This window comes from Cricetulus griseus, chromosome X (assembly GCF_003668045.3).
Source record: "Cricetulus griseus strain 17A/GY chromosome X, alternate assembly CriGri-PICRH-1.0, whole genome shotgun sequence".
Taxonomy (NCBI): Eukaryota; Metazoa; Chordata; class Mammalia; order Rodentia; family Cricetidae; genus Cricetulus; species Cricetulus griseus.
Genome location: NC_048604.1, coordinates 1,260,811 through 1,286,084, shown reverse-complemented (window position 1 = coordinate 1,286,084; position 25,274 = coordinate 1,260,811). Strand labels below are relative to the sequence as shown.

The window sequence follows — 25,274 nt, the reverse complement described above, 5'->3', positions numbered from 1 at the left end:
GGGCCTTTTTGGACTGGCTGGTTTCAGGACCCTGGGGACAGCAGTTGAACAGGTGTTGTACCTCATTGGAGGGTTAATCTGGGGAGAAAGGGTAGGGAGGAGCTGCCATAGTTAGGTTTCAACAGTGTAAGGCTAAGTTCACAATGCTGCTGGAAGTGCCCTGTCAAAACATTTGGTTCCTATCTGGGAAGACAGCTGCAAGGTACCATATACTGGGGGCTTAGACAACAGAGATTGTCCCCAGTTTTGGAGGTCAGAGATCTGAGATGGAGGTATGGGCAGGTGGATTCCTCACAAGGGCTATTCTGGGTACTTCTTCGAGTACATTATCAGTGTTGGCAATCCTTGGGACTCCCCAGCTCTCTTGTCACATAGCCTTTTCCCTCTGTCTCTTCTCTTAAAATTATTACATTTTATTTTGTGTAGTGTGTGTGTTTGTGCATGTACTCATGCATCTGGGAATGATTATGCCATGGTGTGCGTATGTAGGTCAGAGGACAACTTGCAGGAGTCAATTTTCTCTTTCTACCATGTAAGTCCCAGGGATTAAACTCAGGTTGTCAGGCTTCATGGCAGGCATCTTTACCGGCTGAGACTCCATGAGCTGTCTCACAACCCTCCTCTTTTTATAAGGATCCTAATGTGAAACATAAAGGTGGACAGTTGTTAAAGCCATGAAAACAGATTTTGTTCAAAAACTGATAACAATGAGAGGGAAAGAGCTAGCTGAGCTCTGGTGATCAGCACAGGTGACTGGATAGTTATCATTTTTTAAGATTTATTTTTATTTATGTGTTTGGATGTTTGTGTCTGTGTCTGTATATGTAACATGTGTGTAGGTACTCTTGGAGGCCAGAAGAGATGTCAAATCCCTTCAAACTGGAATTCTTTTTTTTTAAATAATTTTTTTATTTTAGAAAAAAAATCTTATTTTACGTATCAATTCCCCCATTCCCTTGCTCTCCCATCCTTCCCCACTAACCCTCCCCAACCTACTCCTACCTACTCCCTAATGATAGTGAGGCCTTCCATGGGGGAATCATCAAAGTCTGTCACATCATTTGGGGGAGGGCCTAGGCCCTTCTTGGTGTATCTGGGCTGCAATAGTATCCCTCCACAGGGAATGGGCTTCCAAAGTCCATTTGTGCTCTAGGGATAAAGACTGGCTCCATTGTTAAAGGTCCCATAGACTGTTTTGGCCTCCTAGCTGGCACCCACATTCAGAGGGCTTGGTTCAGTCCAATGCTGGTTCCCCAACTTTATGACTAGGGTCTCTGTGCTCTCCCTAGGTCAGGTCAAATGTTTCTATAGGTTTCTCCAGCACGGTCTTGGCTCCTTTGCTCATCCCTCCTCCCTCTCTACAACTGGATTCCAGGAGTATGGCTCAGTGCTTAGCTGTGGGTGTCTGGTTCTGGTTCCATCAGCTACTGGATGAAGGCTCTAGGATGGCAACCAAGGTAGTCATCAATCTCATTATAGGGGAAGGGCATCAAAGGCAGCCTCTCCACTACTGCTTAGATTCTTAGTTGGGGTCATCCCTGTGGATCCCTGAACATTTCCCTAGTGCCAGACCTCTCTCTAAACCTATACTGGCCCACTCTATCAAGGTATCTTGTTTCTTGCCCTCCTCTATTCCTCCCCTGTCTCAGTCTTCCTGATCCCTCTTGTTTTCCTCCCCCCTCCTCTATCCCCTTCTCTTTTTCCTCCCTCCATCCCCTCTCCCTCTGTGCTCCCAATTTGCTCAGGGGTTCTTGTCCCTTTCCCCTTCTTTGGGAGAATCATGTGTTCTTCTCTTAGGGTCCTCCATGTTTCCTAGTTTCTCTGGTGGTGTGGATTGTAGGCTGGTAGTCCTTTGCTCTATGTCTAATATCCATATATGAATGAGTACATACCATGTTTGTCTTTCTGTCATTGGGTTACCTTCACTCATGATAGTTTCTTCCAGTTCCATCCATTTGCCTTCGAAGTTCAAGATTTTGTTGTTTTTTTCTGCTGAGTAATATTCCATTGTGTAAATATACCACATTTTCTCTATCCATTCTTCAGTTGAGGGGCATCTAGGTTGCTTCCAGGTTCTGGCTAATACAAATAGTGCTGCTATGAACATTGTTGAACAGATGTCCTTGTTGTATGAATGTGCTTCTTTTGGGTATATGCCCAAGAGTGGAATTGCTGGATTTTGTGGTAGACTGATTCCCATTTTCTTGAGAAACCGCCATACTGATTTCCAAAGTGGTCTTACAAGTTCACACTCCCACCAGCAATGGAGGAGTGTTCCTTTTTCTCCACATCCTCTCCAGCATAGACTGTCATTGGTGGTTTTGATTTTAGCCATTCTGGCTGGTTCAAACTGGAATTCTAGGTGGCTGTAAGCTACTAGATGGTTGTTGTGGTAGGAACTGAACTCTGATCTTCTAAAGAGCTACAAGTACTCTTAGCCATCTCTCCACTCAATGACTGGGAATTTTAAAATGACAGTAGGTACTAGAGTGTGGTTCAATAATAAGAGTATATACTTTGCATGTGTAAGGCCTGGAGTTCAATTTTTAGTACTTCAAAAAATAAGGACAGAAATAGAGATAGAAAGAAAATGGAGGATTTGGGCAGGGGAAGGGAGCTGAAGTGAATGACAAAGGGTATTAGTGTCGATGTGATGAGGCCAGTGTGTTTATGAGCTTGTACAAATCAAATGTATGTTTTTACCATACTAGGAGACTAGGAGTCTGAGTCCTATCCTTTTTGATGATTGCATTTCAAAGGAGTAGCACTCAGGTTTTTTGAGACAGCGTTAGGATCATAGGGAATACATGGACTTTGAGAGGGATACAGGAAGGAGTCATGGCTGGTAGTACTTACTAGCTTTCCAGCCTATATCAAGTGTTGGTCAGAATAGTCTGTTCCTTTAACAACTCTGAGAATTTGCAAGTAGGAACCAGGAAGGGGTCTGGGACATTCCAGGAATGTGATCTTAAGCTGTTTGAAGGCATGTTAATGTTTGGTCAACCTTAAAGTTTGGCTGAGCTGAGTATGGTTTAATACCCCCAGCATTCCTTCCACCATGTAGGTTTTGAAGATCAAAATTGGGTCATAGGCCTTGGTGGCAAGTACCTTTACCCGACAATTCTTCTTGCTGGTTCAGCTCTCAGTATTTATAAAAATTCAGCATCTTCTCTCATTTTTTGAAACTTTTCACCTGTTGTATATATGGACTAGGTTGTTTATTTTTCTTGCTGTCTTTGGGTCTGGTCTCCCTTTTCAGAGTTTCAAAGAGACTGAGAAAGGTTTACTACCAGCTGAAAGTCAAAGTTGGTGACTGGGAGAGGACAGATAGCCATTGGGCTAATGAGGCTCCAATGTACCTAGGTTTATAGGTGCTGAGGGGCAAGAGTAGCCCTTAGTACATCAGCTGCTTGTAGGCTGCCTCAGCCCTTGGGGATGCCAAAACTGGGCATCATGGGAGAAAGTAGTACTGATAGGAAATTCCCTTTTCTCTTGCAGCAGATGGCTGAGGACAAGGCCTCTGTGAAAGCCCAGGTGACATCATTGTTAGGGGAACTCCAGGAGAGCCAGAGTCGCTTGGAGGCTGCCACCAAAGAACGACAAACTTTAGAGGGAAGGTGAGTGGGGAGGGGAAGCTACTCCAGGAGGCCCTTTCCAGGGTTTTGAGTGAGGCTCCAGGAGTTCCTCTCCCCTAAGAGAGGAAGGACTGACAAGTCTTTTCTTAAATTCCCTGGAGCCTTCAGGTCTGCCTTGGGAGAGCCCTGGCCAGATATCCAGGAATCTAGTTCCACTTTTGTTTCCAGTATCTGACCCTTTACTTGCTGTCTTAGTTAGGGTTTCTATTTCTGTGAAGAGACACCATGACCACGGCAACTCTTATAAGGAAAACCTTTAATTGGGGTTTGCTTACATTCAGAGGTTCAGTCCATTATCATCATGGCAGGAAGCATGGCAGCATACAGAAAGACATGGTGCTGGAGAAGGAGCTGAGATTTCTACATCTGGATTGGCAGGCAGCAGGGAGAGATAGTGACACTGGGCCTGGCTTGAGCATCTGAAACCTCAAAGCCCACCCCCAGTGACACACTTCCATCAACAAGGCCACACCCACTCCGACAAAAATCTTTTCAAATAATGCTGCTCCTTATGAGCCTATGGGGGCTGTTTTCATTCAAACCATTACACTCGGGTTCAGTTTATTCTTTAGGAAGCATTGCAGGGCCCCCTTAAGGCCACACTCACGATCTCACTATCCAGACTGAAGTTTATCATGGAAAGGTATGCAGTGGGATCCACCAAGGCAGATAGTCCTAGGTAAAGAAGACTGGATACATTACACAGTCACTCCTATGAAAAGCACAGAGCCCCCATGAACTATTTTTCATTGGAGACTCTGAACCCCATGTTTCTATTGGGAGTCAGTTACATTGGCATCCTCTGTGAGGCATGCACTAATGTTTCTGACTCTTTGCAGAAAAGTGAGTGTTTGGAAGCTACAGTGTGACACAATCATGCTGTAAATCCCTTTGTCTCCATATATTGTTAATTGTAAGTGTTCACTACAAAGAGTCATTGGTCTGGTTTGATGTTTCTGGTTCCTATTACACTATTGATACTCGGCCCTCACTAGGACTCTTCCTGGATATCCTGCTGTTGCCCTGTGTTGTGGAGATTCTGCAGCTTTGGGTCTGCATGTCAGGTCCAGCAGATCATAAATAGGATGGATATTAGGGTTAGGTCAATTCATAACCCTGGATCTGGGCCTGGGCAGCTGTAGGGTTGGTCTGCCAACCAGTCCTCCCCTGTCCTCACCACCAGGGTGAGCTCTCCAGCATTGCTCCCGGCTAATTTACCTCTTGCAGCAATGAGCGAGGGGTGGCACCAGTTCTCCTGCTTTCACACCCTTAGGGTTGGTTCTCCCACACTGGCACCATTAGGGCCAGCTCTGTTGTGTTGCTCAGATGAGGTACAGGCGGTTGCTCTCCCAAGTGCTGCAGCTGGTGAGGGGTAAGGACAGCTCTCCTATTCTTATGACCGCAGGACCAGCTTCTCCACATGTCTCAGGTGTTGATGGGTGGGATGTGGGACTACCACAGATAAGTAATGGGGGCAGCTCTCTTTGGCTCATAGCATTGGGGCTGGGTCACCATCACCTCCAACCACTGAGCAGTTCTGCTGTGCTGCCTAGGCAAGAGGCAGGAACTGAATCCTGAATGCTGCAGCTAGTAAGGGGGAGGATCAGCTCTCTTGTCTGTTGCAGGTGGAGATGGGCGAGGGGTAAAGGGGGAACATCTCTTACCACCTACATTGCCACATGACAGGCAAGTAGTGGGGACAGCTTTCCTATGCTTACAACTTTGGGGCTGGCTCACCCACACCTCTGCCAACAATGTTGGCTCTATTGTGTTACCCAGGTAAGGTAAAGGGCCTGCTCTCCCAAGTGTTGCAGCTGGTTTTGGGGAAGAGCAGCTTTTCTACTATTATGACCTCAGGGCCAGTTGCAGGAGATGCTTCTTATTTTCCATCTTCTGGCTGCCATGGTCCCTTTACTGTCTTACCAGAATCAGCTCTTAGACATAGGCTAGTTAGGACCTGACCCCTTCCCCAGGCTGTCTTGCTCCAGCCCCCTCAGTGTGTTCTTTTTTGTTGCATGTCAGGATGCGAGCAGTTAGTGAGCAGGTTAGACAGCTGGAGAGTGAGCGGGAGGTGCTGCAGCAGCAGCACAGCGTGCAGGTGGACCAGCTGCGCATGCAGAACCAGAGTGTGGAGGCTGCCCTGCGAATGGAGCGCCAGGCTGCTTCAGAGGAGAAGTGAGTGGCTGTAAGGGTTGGTACCAAGAGATCCCAGAGCACCCATGGTGTTTTATGCCTTCTGGGGAGTTCTGGTAGGGACTCCCTGTGAATAAAAGAGCTGACTTTGCCTTGATAATGACAGAGTCAACTATTATATGTAAACAGAAGTATTTTCTATCCACATTCATAGTTTATTTATATGTCCTACACAGGTTCTTTTCACCACAGTTGACATATGCTCTAGGTGTAAGGAAAGCAAGGAGCCATGGTGGCCCTAAAGACTCACCTGGGCCCACAGTGCCTGCACAGGCTCTAAACATGCTATTGGCATCTGGTTCAGCATCCTTTTGAGTTTTCTTTAATTTAGAACAGTCTCCTTGCCTCTTTGTTTTGTGCTGAATGCAGTCAGATGTCATTTTATTGTAAACATCTCTCCTATTTATTTTCTTTTTGGTGCTAGCCCAAGGTTCTACTCCTGAGTTGTACCCTAGCCCTTGTTAGAAATATCCCAAGATGTAAGGAAAACATGAACTGTGTAGCAGCCAAATCAGTTTCAGTGTATCCTTGCAGTCAGCAAAGCCTGCCTCAGAGTTGATGGCCCCAGGAGCCTACATGTAATCCAGGAAGCCCACATTTCAGGTCTTTTATGGGACAAGAAGGAAGAGGGTGAAGCTGTACCAGGCAAGCTGTGGCTGTACTGGGACAAAGCAGTTTCTTCAGTGACAGCCCCTTTTGCACAGGCGGAAGCTGGCTCAGTTGCAAGCAGCGTATCATCAGCTCTTCCAAGACTATGACAGCCACATCAAGAGCAGCAAGGTGAGTGAAGAACACAAGCTAGTAAGTATAGCTGCCCTGGGCTGTCCAGGGAAAGGCTTTTACCTTCTTCCCTCCCTCCTCCCCTGTCCCATAAACCTGGAGGGGAGTAATGTGAGTAATGTGAGTAATGTGAATGAGATCTGGCACATCTAACTTTTGGAAGGGACTCTCAAATTGCCTGACACCGTCATTGGGCTGTGGCTCTGACAGTTTAGAGATGGCCACAAGGAGACGGGATGCATCCACAGGACATCTCTAGGGTGTGTGTGTAGGACCTTCAGATACTCTGCATGGCCATTCCTTCGTGATCAGACGTTCCAGGAGATGTTCCAGAAACATTTATTTTTCTCTAAAAACATTTTTTGTTTTGTTTTTCGAGACAGGGTTTCTCTGTAGCTTTGGAGCCTATCCTGGAAACCAGGCTGGTCTCGAACTCACAGAGATCTGCTTGCCTCTGCCTCCTGAGTGCTGGGATTAAAGGCATGCGCCACCAACACCCGGCTAAAAACATTTTTATATTTATTTAATGTATAGAAAGAAGTATTTTGCTTGCACATATGTATGTGTACTATGTGTATGCTTGGTATAAATAAATGTGAGTGCCAGGTTTTGGCACCAAAATGTAAGCGAGTGTATTACAGCTCTGGAGCTGCAAAGGTGTCCTGATTTATCAGGAAGCCAGACTATGTAGAGCAGCAATTGCACGACTGTGGAGGGTTAGAGCACAATAGGACAACTCTGGAGGGGTAGAACTACAATAGGACAGCTCAGCCCTGGAGAGAAATGTGCCCTGACTTGTCAGGAAATCAGGTTACCTAGAGCTGCAATAGGATAGCTCTGGAGGGAGGAGCCTTAACAGGATAGCTCAGCCCTGGAGGGAAAGATGTCCTGACATTTTGGGAAGCCAGGCTACCTGAGGCTGTGGTGCAGTAGGTGATAGTTTCTCTGCAGAAACTATAGCAATCCTGCTCCTCTCCCAGAGAGGGCCATTACAGTTGAGCCCTGCTCTGTTCCCCTAAGGGAATATCCTAGCAGAGTTAATGGCTTCTTTTAAGGCTACAGTCTGCTAAAGTGGAAGCCCCTGCTGAAATGTAGTAATCTCCTCTGTCTCTAATAGTTGTTACTTTTCTGCTACTGACTTGCGTAACCCCTTAAGGAATGTCACACAGCAAGTTTCTTTTGTTCTTCTCAGCCTCAAGTCTCCTTAAGGGCATGCCCTAGCAAGTTCTTCTGTTCTGTGCTGGCAAATGAAGATCTTCACCCCAGACTCTTTTGAGAAAGATTTATTTGGGAAGGAGGAGTCTAGGAGAGTGGCTGCCTCTGCAAAGTTGGGAAAGGACAGCCAACAACTGAGCAAGCAGACGGGCTTACATAGGGCTTCTTGGGAGCAGAGTTTTCCCAGGGAGAGGTTTCTGCTCAGGGATTGTTTAGTTTTCCTGCTCAGGGACTGGTTAGTTTAGTGGGTAAGAGGCAGAGATGGTTCTAATTTCAGGGAAAACTTGTGTTGTTTTCACTGGCCTTTTTAAAGCCTTTTGGCTCCAATTTTAGGGCGTGGGGGGGGATCTTTCACTGTGGCACTGGTTTTAAAGTCAGGGTGTTTTTCTTTGGTTCTGGGCTCAGGGATAAAGTGTTTCTTTCACTGGCTCTGAGTTCAGAGTCAAGGTACTCAGGGATTGGTTGGTTTCATGCTTCAGTTGGTCTAGGGCCAGAGGTGGCTGTAGTGTCAGTTGCTCAAAGTGTGCTTCTTTAGCTGGCCGTTTTACCCTATACTTGATACCTGTGGAAGATTGAAAAGAGTGATGGATCCCTTGCAACTGGAGTTGTGGATGTTGTGAATCATCGTATGGGTTCTGGGAACTGGACTTGGGTTCTCTCCAAGAGCAACAAGTGCTATTTATTTATTTATTTATTTATTTATCTCATTTTTCGATACAGGGTTAGGGTAACAGTCCTGGCTGTCCTGGAATTTGCTCTGTAGACCAGGCTGGCCTCAAACTCACTGGGATCCTCTTGGCTCTGCCTCCTGAGTACTGGGATTAAAGGTGTGTCCACCTGGCTGCAACAAGTGTTCTTTTTTTTTCTTCCAATTTTTTGTTTGTCTTTTCCTCCATTTCTTTCTCTGTCTTGTGAGACAGGGTTTCTCTGTGGCTTTGGAGGCTGTCCTGGAACTAGCTCTTGTAGACCAGGATGGTCTCGAACTCACAGAGATCTGCCTCCCTCTGCCTCCAGAGTGCTGGGATTAAAGCACAACAAGTGATCTTAACTGCTGAGCCATCTTTCTAGCCTCTTCTTTCCTCCCCCAGAAACATTTCTAGTGTGATTTGGAGCTCTTTTTGAGTTTATCCTCATCAGGCCTAAACTGGGTGCAGTTTCTAGTGACCACTTTGTGTGTATACATATACATAAATGTATGTGGAAGTCAGATGACATCATTGGTGTTATTCTTCAAGAGATACACATGTTCAGCTCTTTTTCTTACATTGGTTCTCGGGCTTGAATTCAGGTCCCCACAAGTACTTTATTAACTGAACTATCTCCCTAGCCTATTCTCTTTTAGTTTTTAAAATTTATTCTTTTAAATTTCCTTTTATATTCCAACCACAGTTCTTCCTCCCACCCCTTCTCCTGCCACCCTTCCCCTTCCCCCAACTCACCCCCAGGCCACTCTTCCTCATGGGTAAGGGCCCTCATGAGGAATCAACATAGTCTGACATAATAGGGGCAGGGCCTGGACTCTCTCCCATGCATTAAGACTGAGCATGGAATCCCACCACAGGGAGTGACCTCCAACAAGCTAGCTCATGCACCAGGTGTGTATCATGGTCCTACTGCCAGGGATCCCTTAGATAGTCCAAGCTTCACAACTGTCTCCCACACATGGAGGACCTAGTTCAGTTGCCTGGAGTCTCTACAACTGTCAGTCTAGAGTTCGTGAGTTTCCACGAGTTTGGTTCAGCTCTCTCTGTAGATTTCTCCATCACGATCTTGACCTCCTTTGTGCATATATTCTTCTTTTTCTTTGACTGAATTCCTGGAGCTCTCGGACTGGTTCTTGGTTGTGGATCTCTGCATCTAGTTCCATTAATTACTGGATGAAGGCTCTATGATGACAGTTGGGGTATTCACCAATATGATTACTGGGGTAGGCCTGTTTGATCATCCACTATTACTAGAAGTCTTAGCTGGGGTCATCCTTGTGGATTCTTGGTAATTATCCTAGCATTAGATTTCTCCCTAAGCCCATAGTGGTTCTCTCTATTAAGATATCTTTCATTGCTCTTCCACTGCATCTCTCTCCCGCTCAACGATCCTGATAGGGGATGTCCTTCTGTATATATGTTTCTCTTATTGGTTGATGAATAAAACACTGATTGACCAGTAGCCAGGTAGGAAGCATAGGCAGTGCTATCAGACCAGGAGAAGGCTGGGGAGAGGAAGGCAGAGAAGGCATGTCCTTCTTTAGGCTGGGAAAGTTTTCTTCTATGTTTTTGTTGAATATATTTTCTATGCCTTTGAGTTGAACTTCTCCTTCTTCTATTCCTATTATTTTTAGATTAGGTCTTTTCATGGTGTCCCAGATTTTCTGCATGTTTTGTGTTAAGGATCTGTTGGATTTAAAATTTTCTTTGACTGATGAATCTATTTCCTCTATCATATCTTCAATGACTGAAATTCTCTCTTCCATCTCTTGCATTCTGTTGTTTATGCTTGCATTTGTGGTTTCTGATCATTTACCCAGATTTTCCATTTCCAGAATTCCTTCTATTTGTGTTTTCTTTATTGCCTGTATTTCAGATTTCAAGTCTGAATTGTTTCCTTCATTTGTTACATTGCTTCTTGGTTTTCTTTAAGGGATTTGTCGATTTCTTCCAATTTTTTGTTTGTCTTTTCCTCCATTTCTCTCTCTGTCTTGTGAGACAGGGTTTCCCTGTGGCTTTGGAGGCTGTCCTGGAACTAGGTCTTGTAGACCAGGCTGGTCTCGAACTCACAGAGATCCACTTGCCTCTGCCTCCCTGGCATAGCCAGTACTGTTAACCAGTGAGCGATCTCTCCAGCCCCTTCCTCCATTTCTTTAAGGTAATTTTTCACTTCCTCTTTAAGCATCTCAACCATCCTCATAAAATTATATTTTAGGTTGTTTTCTTCTGCTTCATCTTTGTTGGATGTTCAGGTCTTGCTCTTGTAACAGTACTAGTTTCTAGTGGTGCAGTATTACCCTTTATATTGTTGAATGTGTTCTTACCTTGTTGTCTATGCATCTCTTCCTCCAATTGGTATAGTTAGAGCTTGTGCTTCAGGGGGTCTCTCTATCTCCAATTGGTGTACTTGGGGGCTGTGGCTCCATTGATCACTCCTTCAGGTGCAAGCAGAGCAGAGCCTATGGTGATCACTCCTCCTGGTGGAAGTGGACCCAAGGCTTAGGTGGTCACTCCTTTAGGTGCAGGTGGGGCTATAGCTCCGTTGGATGCTCTTCCTGTTGGAGGCAGGGCCAAGGCTCCAGTTATTGCTCCTCTAGGTATAGGTGGGGTTGAGGGTTCAGTGGTCGATGTGGTAGCTGAGAAATGGCAGTGGATGCTGGCTGGGACACAGGTGCTCTTTCCCAGAGGAACTTCTTGTGATAGCTTCTGGAAGCCACTGCTGGAATCCGCTGCTTTCGTCTCATCTGGTGGTTGCTCCCCACTCCTGGGCCAGAGGCTCAGGACTTCCTCTGATGCTGCTCCCAGGCCTGAGGCTTGGGCTTCCCTCTGATGCTGCTTCTAAGCAAGTGGATCAGGCCTCCCTCTGACGATGCTCTCAGGCCTGAGGCTTGGACCTGGACCTCCCTAGATTGTTTAATTTTGTTTTTGTTTTTGTTTTGTTTTTGAGACAGGGTTTCTCTGTAGCTTTGGAGCCTATCCTGGAACTCGTTCTGTAGACCAGGCTGGCTTCAAAGTCACATAGAGCCGCGTGTGTCTCTGCCTCCAGAGTGCTGGGATTTAAGGCGTGCACCAACAATGTCTGGTGATTGTTTAGTTTTTAAATGACAGGGTCTTGTATAATCCAGGCTGGCCTTGAACTTTTAAAGAGGCAGAGACTGGCCTTGAACTCCTGATCCTCTTGATGCCGTCTTCCATGCGCTGAGATAACAGGTGTGTGCTACGATGACCAGCATTCTAGTGGTCACAGTTTTTTTTCCTATAATGAAGTTTATTAGCTCTTCTCTTTTTTCATAAATAGAATGGGTAATGTTGATAATTCTTTATAACCTAGTACTCATAAGAAAATTGAACAAGATTGTCAAAATCCCACATATTGATGCCTTTAACACTAGCATTTGGGAGGCAGAGGCAGGCAGATTTCTGTGTGTTTAAGTTTGGCCTGGTCTACATGGTAAGGTCCAGAACAGCCAGGGCTATACAAAGAGACCCTGTCTCAAAACAAAACAACCCCCTCAAACAGCCCCCCCCAATTGAATAAACAACTTCAGAGAGCAGTGGGAAGCCAAATGATATTAACAGAGTAGAGAAACTGATTTCTGAAGGCATTTCTGATGTATACTAAAATTTCTTAAAATTGTTTACCATAAAGATCTTTGCAGTTCTAGTACAGTGCAGCTATGCAAGATGAAGTGTCTGAAGAGGTATTTACAAAAATAGGAGTGTGTTTGTTTTCTATTAATAAAATGAGGAGAACTAGTAGGAAAGGCAATTGAGCAAAATCAAACCCCATGATATGTGTGTGTATGTATGTACAACTGTGTAAAAAAGAATTCTTATAGTTGCAGAGTGTAGTTAAACAAAATTTTATATTTTTATGTATTTTATTATAACAAAATAGGCAGTTATTGTGGGTAAAATAGTCATTGAAATTTGACCCCTCCCTAAGCATAAATTTAAAATTTTAGGCTATGAACTGGATGTTTCCACTGCCTTAATGATTACGATAGCTCCATGAAAACATTTTTCATCTGCAGTTATGACTATGAATTTTTTTTTACCTTCTGTGTAAAAGGTGAGCTCCTCTAGGCCTTAAATATGGCCTTAGTTCAGAACCTGTATGAACAAATTTTGAAAGACACTATGGTGTTGCACAAGTAGATTAAAAATATTTGAACACTATTATTTCTAGCAAATACATTAAGGGAGGGTTCAAACAGTAAAAACATAAAGACCTCTGTGCATATAAAATTCCTCATGAAATGAGTTAACTCATTAATTTTAAAATAAAAACCTTTATTTTCTTATTTGTCTAAAATTTAATAGTAATAGTAATAGAAGTCAATGGAGAAAAGAACTTAAAAGCTAACACAAAATCATTCATAGTGACTCAGAGTTAGTGGTCACATTTGAAGAATTATAAAAATGGCTGCTTAAGGAATTGGGAGATGGTTCAATGGTTAAGAGCACTTGTTTTTTCAGAGGACCCAAGTTCAGTTCCCAGCACCCACATTAGGTGGCTAACAGCTACCTGCAACTCCAGCTTTGGGGGATCTGATAGCATCTCTGACTTCATTGGGTAAATACACACACACACACACACACACACACACACACACACACACACACAATACACACATACATAAATTAAGAAAATCTTTAATTTTTTTTATTTTTCTATTCTTCTATTTATTTTACATCCTAGCTGCAGCCTCCCCTCATTCTCCCCTCCCAGCCCCCCCAACTCCCATCCCCGCCAATCCCCTCCTCTTCTATCTCTATCTAGGAAAGGGCAGGTCTCCCAAGGAGTTTCAACAAAGCATGGCATATCAAGTTGCAGTTAGACTAAGCACTTCCCCATGTACTAAGGCTAGGCAAAGTGACCCAGTATGAGGAGTAGGGCCCCAAAAGTCAGTAAAAGAGTCAGAGACAGCCTTTGTTGCCACTGCTAGGAGTCCCACAAAAGGACCAAGCTACACAACTGTAACATATATTCAGAGTGCCTAAGTCAGTCCCATGCAGGCTCCCTGGTTGTTGGTTCAGTTTCTGTGAGCCCCTATGAGCCAAGGCTAGTTGATTCTGTGAGCCTTCCCATAGTGTCCTTGACCTTTCTGGCTCATTTCTCCTCTTCTGCAGGAGTCCCATATACTCTGCCTAATGTTTGGCTGTGGGTCTCTGCATTTGGCCCTATCACTTGGTGGATGGTGCCTCTATGATGACAATTGAGCTAGGCACCAATCTGGTCACAGGAGAGGCCATTTCAGGCTACTTATTGGCTATTGCTAGGAGTCTAAACTGGAGTATTCCCCATAGACTCCTGGGAAATTACCCTGTGCCAGGCTTCTGCCCGACCCTGAAATGCACCCCCAGCACTCTCTCCTTCCATGTCCCCTTCAACCTGATCACTCATATTCCCATCCCCACCTGTCCTCAGTCCACTCACAAAATCTCTTCTATTTCCCCTTACCAGGGACATCTGGGTGTCCCTCTATGAAATCTTGTTACTTAGTCTCTCTGTGTCTGTAGATTGTAGCATAGCTATCCTATATTTTATAGCTAATGTCCACTTATGAGTGAGTACATAACATATTGTCTTTCTCTCTCTGGGTTATTACACAAAATAGAAACAGAAGGAACATTGCCAAATTCTTTTTTTTCCTTTTTTTTTTTGGTTTTTCGAGATAGGGTTTCTCTGTGGCTTTGGAGGCTGTCCTGGAACTAGCTCTTGTAGACCAGGCTGGTCTCGAACTCACAGAGATCCGCCTGCCTCTGCCTCCTGACTGCTGGGATTAAAGGCATGCGCCACTACTGCACAGTGCCAAATTCTTTCTATGAGGTCATAGTCACCCTGATACTCAAACCACACAAAGACCCAACAACAAAAGAGAATTACAGACCAATCTCCCTCATGAACATTGTTGCAAAAATACTCAATAAAATACTGCCAAACTGAATCCAAGAACGCATCAAAAAATCATCCACCATGATCAAGAAAATCTTTTAAAATGGCTGCTTAATCTCTGGAGGGAATTCTTGGTTGAGAACATGGGTGCATGTGTATAGTGTGTGTGTGTGTGTGTGTGTGTGTGTGTGTGTGTGTGTGTGTGTGTGTGTGTGTGTGTGTGATAAGCAGACCTTTGACCAAGTGGCAGAGTTGAAGGACTCATGGGTTGCAGCCTTGTCTGATGTGTGGTGGGCTTTCAGTCTGTGGAGGGTTAGTGCATAGTACTTACTGTGGAGTGGGAAGCCTCGAAGAGAGGGTGGCTCCTGTCCTTGAGGAGTTAGAGGAAGACTCCCTAGCTGGGAATTCTCTGAAGGAGATGATGCAAAATAAGAGGCAGTGCCTTTTATATCCTCAGAGTTCCTATCAGTCCTAAGATCTTTGTGCATCCTAAGAAAGACCTCAACATTTATGTACTGTGGGGCCATAGCAGGATGAAGCCTTCTCCCTGCACACATTGAGATTTTGTCATTTGACCTGAATCTCAGACTGGATTTGCTCTAGATTTTCCTTCTCAGAATAGTGGCCAGCCAGGGAGGTAGTTTGGCCCCACTGTGGGCCAAGAGACTCTGTGAGCACCCTTTATCTTTCTCTAGGGAATGCAGCTGGAAGATTTGAGGCAACAGCTCCAGCAAGCTGAGGAGGCCCTGGTTGCCAAACAGGAATTGATTGATAAACTGAAAGAAGAAGCTGAGCAACACAAGATTGTGATGGAGACTGTGCCAGTCCTAAAGGCCCAGGTGAGAGCTCTGCTCCAACCTGCCTGCCACATGAGTGACCCACCCTCCCAGGCAGTGGGGTCTGGTGCACCTCTTTGGCATCATTCTTTGGTGGCCTCTTTTAGTCTTCTTGAGTCCTTTGCATTGGTCCTTGACCTCTTGGTGCCCTTGGGATCACAGGCTTTCATATCTGTTCCTAGTGTACTATCATGTGGCTCTGGGGGACATGACAGGATTCTGTTCCTGTGGGGCATGGCATAGAATGCCTGATGGGCAGCTGATGGATAGTTGGCATACCTTTGTTCTATTTGCCAGGCGGATATCTACAAGGCTGACTTCCAAGCTGAGAGGCATGCCCGGGAAAAGCTGGTGGAGAAGAAGGAGCTTTTGCAGGAACAGCTGGAGCAGCTGCAGCGCGAGTACAGCAAGCTGAAGGTTGGCTGCCATGAGTCAGCCAGGTGGGCCTCTAAGAGTGTAGCCAAGAACACAGCCACACACAGAGCAGTCATATACTAGCAACAACCAGTAGTAACTGCAGGAGATTGATGACTCTTGGTGTTTGCATTAAGTTCCCTTTACCTCCTGCTGCTCTCCCCATGTTCTGTCCTTCCAACAGTGACCTTTACCACTGGTCCAACTAGAAACTTCACAGAAATGCATGTATTGATAGGTATCTAAGGCTGGAGTTTTTGAGGGGATGTTAGGTTTCCTAGTGTCTTAGTTTGGTTTCCATTACTGTAATAAACATGATGACTAAAATAACTAAGGGAGGAAAGGTCAGATTATAGTTTATAATCTGTCATGGAAAGAAGTCAGGGCTGGAATCTGGAGGCAGAAACTGAAGCAGCAGCCAGAGGGGAATGATGCTTACTGCCTTGCTCAGCTTGCTTTCTTACACAACCTAGCCCACCAGTCCAGGGGTTGCACCACCCACTGTAGCTGGGTATCTCACATCAATTATTAATCAAAAAAAGCCCCACAAACTTACCTACAAGCCAATTGAGATTCTTTCCAGTTTGTGTTGATAAAAGCCAACCAGCACAGTTAACCCCTTGTCAACTTGACATACAAATACACCAAAACCTTTCCTTTCTTATTTGTTCTCCAATTCATGTTAAGATGACAATATAAAACATAAATTTAGGCTGGGCAGTGGTGACACATTCCTTTAATCCCAGTACTTGGGAGGCAGATGGATTTCTGAGTTTCAGGCCATTCTGGTCTACAGAGTGAGTTCCAGGACAGTCAAGGATGTTACACAGAGAAACCCTGTCTCAAAAAACAAAAAACAAACAAACCCTCCTCCCATAATATTGAAAGTCCCACAGTCTTTAAAACATTCCATCACTCTTAAAAAAATGTCTCTTTAAATGTCTAAAGTCCATCAATGGGCTCCTATAAAATAATAAGGTACATATTTTTTTACTCTAAGAGCGAAGAACCATGGCACAGTCACAATCAAATCAAAGCAAAACCAAAATCCAACAGTGTAAAAAAATGCAGTGCTTGATGTCGGGTATCCACTAATAATCCTCTGGGCTCCAAAGGGCTTAGGCAGCTATACTTCTCTGGCTTTGCCATTCATAGCACACATACATACTTTGTCTCATAAGCTCAGGCTGGCTTCTCTCCACAGCTACTGTTATTCTTGGTGGTTGTCCCATGGTACTGGCATCTCCACTGCACTGAGGGTGCACCTTCACAAATAACTTCTCCTGACCTCTCAAATAGTACCAAACCTCAGCTGCTTTCCATAACCCCTTCATATAGCCCAATTTGACTGCTAGCATGAGATGCAACATTGACCCACTCTGAACCAGAGCTTCTGTGTACTGACCCTGAGGATATACTCACTGGATTCTAGAGTCTAGAAGATTTCACCTCAGTGATGCTGGTCTCTTAATCACTTTCTTGGCTTCAGGTAACCAGCATCAATTGTGCCAGTAAAGCAAAGGTTTTACTTCAATGCTGCTGGTCTCTTGTTCATCATACCTGATTCTTCAGCTCCAGCTGACCAGAACTACAGATTCTTATTTCAAAATACCACATGAATGACTGTGATAGAATCTTTGCTTTGCTTCCCTCTGAAACTTTACAAGCCAGGCCTTCATCATTTTCATTGCTGTCAGCATTCTTATCTTCCTTGGCTCCCACAGAACAGCCCATTAAGCTCTAACTACTTGATGATGGCATTTCCAGTCCAAAATTCCAAAGTCCTTCCACAGTCTTTCACAAAACAATATGGCCAGGTCTGTCTTAGCAAATCCCCAAGAGCCTGGTACTAATGTCTGTCTTAGTTTTGTTACTGTTGTGATAAACACCATGACCAAAAACAACTTGGGGAGGAAAGGGTTTATTCATCCTACAGTTTTACTATGATTAGGGAAGTCAGGGCAGGAACTAGAGATGGGAACTAAAGCAGAAATCATGGAGGAACTGCTTTTTGGCTTGTTCTCCATGGCTTGCTCAGCTTGTTTTCTTATATAGCCCAGGTGGTTACCTAAGGGATGGCACCATCCCTAGTGAACTAGGCACTCTCACATCAATGATCAATGAAGAAAATGCCCCACAGGCTTGCCTCCAGGTCAATATAATAGGGACGTTTACTCAATTGAGGTTCCCTTTTATCAGATGACTCCAGCTTGTGTCAAACTGACAAAAAAAAACCCACAAACAAAAAAAACTAACCAGTACAAATAGAGTTCTCCCAAATTCATGTCTACCTAAAACCTCATAATCTGACCTCATTTGGAAATAGTATCTTTGTATATATAGCTAGTTAACATAAGGTCCTATCAGGTTAATAAATTGACTGTGGTCTTTATAGAAGCACCACATTAAGATACATAAGGCAGACACAAGAAGGCCAAGACAAAGAGTCTGGGATTCAGCTATAAGCCAAGAAATTCCAACGAATCTGTTAACTATTATCATCTAGGGGAGAGTATGGTACTTCTGCCCAGTCCTCTGATACGTTGATTTAGGGCACCTGGCCTCCTACATCGTGCACATTTTTGTTATTTTTAAGCTACCAGGTATGTGGTAGTTTGTAGTAAGGTTCTGAGAAAACTGATGTAGGGGGAACCCAGGAGTAATTGCTAGTAAGTACAAAGTTTCCTTTGGAAGATGATGAAATATTCTAAAATTATACAAATGATTGGATATGCTGAATATAGTAAAAAAACACTGAATGATACAATTTAAATTGGTGAATTGTATGGTACATGAATTATATCTCAATGAAGATGTTTATTCATAAAAATTCCTGCAGGCATTGATTGAATGGTTTTTGTTTTCAAAGGATTGAGGATATGAGGAAGCGACATGTAGAGACTTCCCAGCCCCCTTTACTCCCTGCTCCAGGTGAGTGAACAGGTGGTAGATGATGGGTGGAGATGGATAGGGAGGGCAGAATATTGTGCTGAGGGAAAGCATGCATTAGCCTCCCTGCTGCTCTGATTTGGGGAGCTCTTGTTGGCCATCCCCAGCAGTAGCCTACAGCACCCTGAGGCAAAAGGAGGAATGTGCTGGTAGAGGTGGCTCCCAGCCACACATAGTCAAATATGGTGGTATCTGTAGGTCTTAGTACCTTGTTAGCCTCTCCTTCCCTTTTGAGGTCTACCCAGTCTGTTCATGAAGCCTATCCAGCTGGCCTCTGTTTTTTTTTTTTCTCAGCTCACCACTCCTTTCATCTGGCTTTGCCCAACCAGCGGAGAAGTCCTCCTGAGGAACCACCTGACTTCTGTTGTCCCAAGTGCCAGTATCAGGCACCTGATATGGACACTCTACAGATACATGTCATGGAGTGCATAGAGTAGGAACAGCAGATGTAAGGCCACTTGTAATACCATGTCCTGAACTATGCAACCTGTGCTTTCCTGTTTCACCTGCATAGTCCACAATTAAGGGCTTGTTGTCAAAGAGCTGGCCCCAGGACCTAGTTGGATCCTTGCTTTAGCCCTTAGGCCTGCTAGTTCTGCACTGGGATAGACAGCCCCAGTCAGGGCTGTGTTTTCCCCTTTTCTTCTGTGTGCCTGAGTCAGTTGCCTCTGTAGCTTCTTCCTCCCTCCTGTATTCTCCTAGGAAGTCTAGAATGGAGGTCAGGGGCTCTCAGGGAGCATCCCTTCTCCAAGCAGGGCTGGGTGCAGCTCTTCCTCCAGCTGGTGCCTTATTGCCCTGAGCTGCAGCCTGCCCTCCCAGGGTATGTGCCACTTAGGGCCATAACATGTGTTGCCTCTGATGGACATTTGGGAAGTATTCCATCTTTTTGCTACCGTAACTAATGGTGTAGTGAAAGTACTTGTACACTGATCTATGTGTACCATTAAGACATATGCTTAGACATAACATTGGAGCCTTGCCGTGGAGGAGGTTGGTCCACCTTTGTGTTTCTGCCATCTGCTAGACATGTTGTTCTTTACTAAAGAGTGTGCTTAAGTGTCTTTTTCTGGTGTATGTGGGCCCTTTTTAATTCTGCTGATGTAACTTGGATTTGCATATTTTCTACCCACTTTTCTGTCTCATCATTGCCATTTGTTCCTGGGGTGCTCTTTGATCATGAGTCAGATTAGCTCTTGTCTATCACAGAAAGTGCACAACTTGTTCCACTTTGATTGTGTTACCGTTTTGGGTCCTGGAAGCTGTTTATGTACTCATGTCCATTCTTTACTCCCATATTTTGGCTTTGGAGTTATGACTGCTTTGTGATCTGACATAAGGGTATTTCACATACATGCTTTTCTTGTTCTAGCCCCAGTGTGCTCTTCTCTTTGGAAAGCACATTGTTGTCTTGTGTGAATGTTGGTTTCCATAGTTCATCACACTCGAGAAGTTTGTGATGGCATGTTCTCCACTAGCCCAGATAATTCTGTCTTGGGAACCATTTAGTAGTGACTGGCAGATTGTGAACAAGGTTCTAGCCATTTTCTGGGACCTTACAGTCATTGGTATTAGCCTTGCTATTCTAGTAAAGTAAAGGAAGTTGGAGTTGAGAAAGCAATAGATGTGCCTTGCTGACTCCTCAGGCCTGAAACCCTTTCTGCCCTCCTGCAAGCTTTCATGTTTCTGAGTGGGATCTGTAAATCAATCCCTGCCTGGGCTTTATTCACAGGGCTTCTTGCCGATTAAGAGAGAGAAGGTTGAGTAGAATTAGGATTTAAAAAGTAAGCCTGAGCTGGGGGCTTCCTCAGAATTTCCTGTTTCCTAATTCCCAGGTATCTATCAGACAGATCTTTGGGGAAATGTTAAAGGAATAGACATGTTCTTTGCTCATGAACCCTTCATTTAAATACCTAATTTAATTTTCCTTCAGGACTGCTATTGATTTGGTTTGATTTAGTTCAGTTTTGTGGTGGCCAATGACTTTCCTATAGCTGTCCTAAAAATTCCCAGAGGCTTGAAGCAGCAAAAGAATCACTCTTTTATGTCTGGAAGTCAGATATTAAATTTCTTCTGAGAATCAATTCCAGGCTTTCTCTCAGCTCTTGGTAGTTTTTGGCAGTCCTTGGTGTTGCTTGGCTTATAGACCCATCACTCCAATCTCTGGTTCTAGGGCCTAATGGTCTCTTCCTCTACACCAAATTGTAGATGTGGGGTCTATCTGGTAATTAAGAAGCTCAAGACTCTTGCCTCACTACACCTTCCATGACCCTTTTCCCAAATAAAGTCATGTTCTCAAGTTCTGAGGGTTTGGGCTTACACAACCCAGAGTAGGGATATCATCAGAACCTGAGTGCAGCCCAAAGGCAGGACTCTAGGGTGATGGTGACTGCTAGGCTTCAGAATTTGGAGGAGGTCAGGCCCTTATAGGTGCTATGCTCCTAGCAGGGCCAGTGGGTGTGACTGAGAAAGGCAGGTTGGCTGTAGCAGGAAAGAGCTGTTTACTTCTTGAAGTAGCTGTATGGGCTTCATGCTTCTTGGATAAATAGAGATACATAGGTACATTTCTGACCAGTACTTTATCCTGAAAGTGGTGCAGAAAGCTGGTGTTGACCCAGGTTGCACAGCAGGATCACCTAGAAGCCTTGAAAGCTTGAAAACATTCTGGCTTGGGCTCCATAGACTGGTCAAGCCAAAATCTGAGGGTGGCCCCAGGCAGTGGCTGGGATCTAGTACCCTTCTCAGAAGGTGGGAGCTCTTGACACCTCCTTACCCTGAAGTATAATGGGCAATTAACCACACATTAAATACCAAGGATCTGGGATCCTACCATCTTCCCTGACGTGGGACATGCTTCTTTCTTTTCTGGAATTATTTAATTAGACCTGGAAAAACTAGTTGTTGGTCCTTAACCCCTCACACAAGGGAATTAGCCTATTTGCTTTTATGAGCTATGGCCCCTAGCAGACAGCTTCTGGATCCAGACATCCAGAAGCATATTCTTCCCCAGAAGTCCTATTACTGTTACTTATGCTCTCTTCCTGTTGACCCATGACCAAGAGAAATCCAGAGAAACAGCAAGACAGTGCAGAGTACTTCACCCACTGCAGTAACAAAGGATAAGGTGTAGATTGTAGGTAGAGATGATGTCAAAATAGGAACAGTTGCAGCACTGTGTGTGATACCCTCAGGCATGGTGAGGCCTTGAAGTGTTTCCCTTTTCAAGGGAGGCTGTTTGGTGAGATGGAACAAGCACTTTGGAAACATTCTCAGCCCTCTTTATATGACAACTTCGTCCTCACAGTGACTATTTCATTGGAGTGGCTCTCATGGCCACCATCATTTGTCACTACCAAAGGCTGTGATGAAATAGGCCATATATCTGATGACATAGGCCTGCATAGCCAGCATTTTGAACATTTTGTTGCATGGAACATTTTCTGTAGTATGGTATAAAAAGGCCAGAGGATTAAATTATGCACAAAATATGAAATAAAGAAGACCTGTAAGCATGCACCCTGTCCTCACTTAGTGGATGTATGGGCAGAATTGCCAGTAACAGAGTTTTTTTGGTGCTATTTCTATGTCTTTAATTCTGATGCATTATATAGGAAGTAGCTGTTGCATACAACTTTGAGGTTTCCTCTGTCTATGACTGATACAACAGAGTGGTGCAAGGGGCCAAGTCAACTAACATGGGGCCTGGATTTCCTGTGACTGCAGCAACAAAGTACCACTCGTTGGGGGCTTAGGCAACAGAGATTTCCTGTCCCCCTGTTTTGGAGGGCAGAGATCTGAGATAAGTATGGGCAGAGTGGGTTCCTCATAAGAGATAACCCATTCCAGACCCCTTTCCCATTGTGTAGTAGGTCCCAGCAATTCTTAGTGCTCTCTGGTTGGACCTGCATCTCAGATTCTGCTACTTTTGTCACATGGTCACCTTGTGTTTCCTTTTTATAAGCACACCAGTGTCAAACAAAGGTGGCTATTTGGTAATACAAAAAACATTTTGTTCAGTATTTAGTGATGGAAAGAGCCAATCTGCAGAGATAGTCATAGAACAGCATGAGGATTTTAGGTATGGAGCTGTGGCCAACATCATGGAGAGAGGAAGAGGCATCTATCTAGTCACTGCTGGGGTTTTGGCTTCACACCCTGGTACCTGGGCCATGTATCTACTACTGGGAGAACAAGGGAAAAGGACATCAGAGTTGTGAGAGAAGCAGTTCAGCGTTCAATTCTGATCTAGCCAGGTTCAGTGCAAGATGTCTTGGGTACCTTCATCTTGCCTTGACTGTTAGGGGTGGATTCACATTGAGACTGCAGGCTTTTAGTTATCCATTGTTTACTGTCAACCAGTGTGATCAGGTAAATCTGTTTCCACTTTGCTTAATGTACTCCACTGATTTTCTGTTGCTTCAGGTATAAACTCTATCCTCAGCCTTATGTTGCTCTAATTTCATGTCATCTTCCCTAAAAGCCCAGCCATTCTACACTGAACCTTTTTTCCCCTCAAACCCATTAGCACTTCTGTGCCTTAAGGCCTTTGCCTCTGTTGGTTGTCTCCTTTGCTGAGAAGGCTGTCTCCTAATCTTCACAGCTGATTTCTTTTTGTCATTCAGATCTAAGTATAAACAAAAGTTCTTTAATTCGAAGTCTTTATCCTAAATCACATTGCCTTGTTTTAATCACATCAAAACCTTCTCTATTCTGCTGTTTCTTTCCTCCCACTAGAGGGAGACAGAAGCCTTGTCAATCCAATTTAGTAACTTATACAGGAAGACCTCAGCACAGGGATACTGTGTTTACTGATGGCTGAGCTTGTCTGACATGACATCAGGATTCCTCTGCCAATATTTTCACAGACATCATCTGTCACCATAATTGGTGACTTATAGAAGTTATTATATTAATGTACTAGGAATAATAGTACAAAAATCTTATTTTAGAACTATACATTTTTTTGGTGCTGAGGATGGAACCCAGGGTCTTGCACATGCTAAGCATGCATACCACCACTGAGCTACAATCCCACTTTATCAGCTTTTCTCTGTATCCCCCTACCCCTCTCTCTGTAGTCCCATTCTGTAGCCCTGCCTAGCTTGGAACTTACTATGTAATCCAGGATGCCCTTGAACTTGCAGCCATCCTATTGCCTCAGTGTCTCTCTTCAGTTCTAGGATTAAAAATATGTTTCACTTGTGCTCGCTTCAGCTGCACATATACAAATATGTTCCACTATGTCTGACCTTTTTCATTTTGTTCAGAATTTGAATGGGTATCTGGGCACAATGATACACACAATTCTGACCCTTGAGAGGAAGAGGTAGGGAGAGTACCATGAATTTGAGACCAGCATGGACACAAAGCAAGACTTGGTTTCAGATAGGGAAAAACATGATATGAAAGGATGGATCATGTGATCTTCATAATATATACTTAAGGAAACAGATTCTGAAGTCATAGGGACAAGTTTCAGTCTGAACATTAATGAAATCCCTGAGCCTTGGCTTCCTCATCTGTGAAACTGTAGATTAATTTTAGTTTAGACCCAAGTCTAGATTTTACATTAGGTTTTGAGCTGGAATGAAAGTCAGTTGGACCTGTCTATGATAGAGCATGAACTTGAAGTTGAAGCAGGATGCTAATGAGTTCCAGGATATCTTAGGCTACATAATAAGGCTCTCTCTCATATCACAAACAAAAAGTCAACTGGTGAATCCCTGGGGATGGGTGGGATGAGGAGAGAGTGATAGCGGACACAAGGTTCTTTGGGGGGAATGGGAATGTTCTGAAATTGGTCACAGTGATGATCATACATCTGTGAATATGTTACAGACCATTAAATTGTATACTGCAGATGAGTGAAATGTTGTATGTGGATTAGACCACAATAAAACTGGCATTTAAAATGTTATCTAAGCTCTGTACAGTTTCCCAGAACCTTTTGTGATAATACGGATGAAGATACAGAAAGAGTTGAATATTTGCATTTGAAGTTGCTTGACAAGTGACCTATTGATGGGCTCTTGGTATTGTTCCATTAACTAGAAAGACAGAGCTGGAGGTAGGACATATGTGGTTGGCTTTGTCTCATGAAATAGACTGATCACATCATGTCCTTTCTTCAGAGTCCCAGGGTTGGAACTAACTGAAGATTAGCAGCTCCTTCTCAACCAGCTTGGCCTGGAGGGCTGAGCAACAGGTGAACATTACCGCATCATCAGAGGAACAGAATTAGGTGGGCAAATATGGTAGATACTGGCCAGTGGGGAAGTGGGGAACACTAGGGATAGCAGCTTTTAAAAAATTCCACTTGTCCCAGTTGTTCCAGGATCAGGGCTGGGGATGGAATTTGATTTGTCAGTATGGCAGAGCCATGGTAGACACATGTCTATCAGACCTAAAGATAAGGTCTTATGCCATATTCAGGGGTTGCTGGCAGCTGGAGTGAAGGGCTTTGTGTCAACCCTAGAAAGCACTGCAAAATAGTCAGTGCACAGAGAAAGCCTAAAATTAAACAACACCAGCACCAGCAAATCCCACAAAACTAAGCTCACAATGAGGTGAGATGCTCATGAACTGAAGTTTCTACAATGCAGAGTTATGTCTAAAGAAAAGATGCCCAGTCAGATGGTTCAGTGAGTAAAGG

At 44.3% G+C, this 25,274-nt stretch overlaps 1 protein-coding gene across 6 annotated transcripts in view; it reads left to right on the top strand.

Annotated features, from left to right (window-relative positions):
* The window catches only part of Ikbkg (inhibitor of nuclear factor kappa B kinase regulatory subunit gamma), a 36,182-nt gene extending 11,643 nt beyond the window's left edge, over positions 1–24,539 (top strand). For 4 of the 6 annotated variants that reach the window (XM_035450206.1, XM_035450204.1, XM_035450205.1 and 1 more), the window contains exons 4-10: positions 3,499–3,617; positions 5,658–5,810; positions 6,533–6,608; positions 15,122–15,265; positions 15,560–15,702; positions 18,546–18,607; positions 18,920–24,539. In XM_035450206.1, the coding sequence (XP_035306097.1) occupies positions 3,499–3,617; positions 5,658–5,810; positions 6,533–6,608; positions 15,122–15,265; positions 15,560–15,702; positions 18,546–18,607; positions 18,920–19,062 (840 nt within the window). In that variant the 3' untranslated portion in view covers positions 19,063–24,539. The remainder of the gene's footprint in view (positions 1–3,498; positions 3,618–5,657; positions 5,811–6,532; positions 6,609–15,121; positions 15,266–15,559; positions 15,703–18,545; positions 18,608–18,919) is intronic. The other 2 variants (XM_035450209.1, XM_035450208.1) reach the window with 2 other exon arrangements.
* The last annotated feature ends 735 nt before the right edge of the window (positions 24,540–25,274 follow it).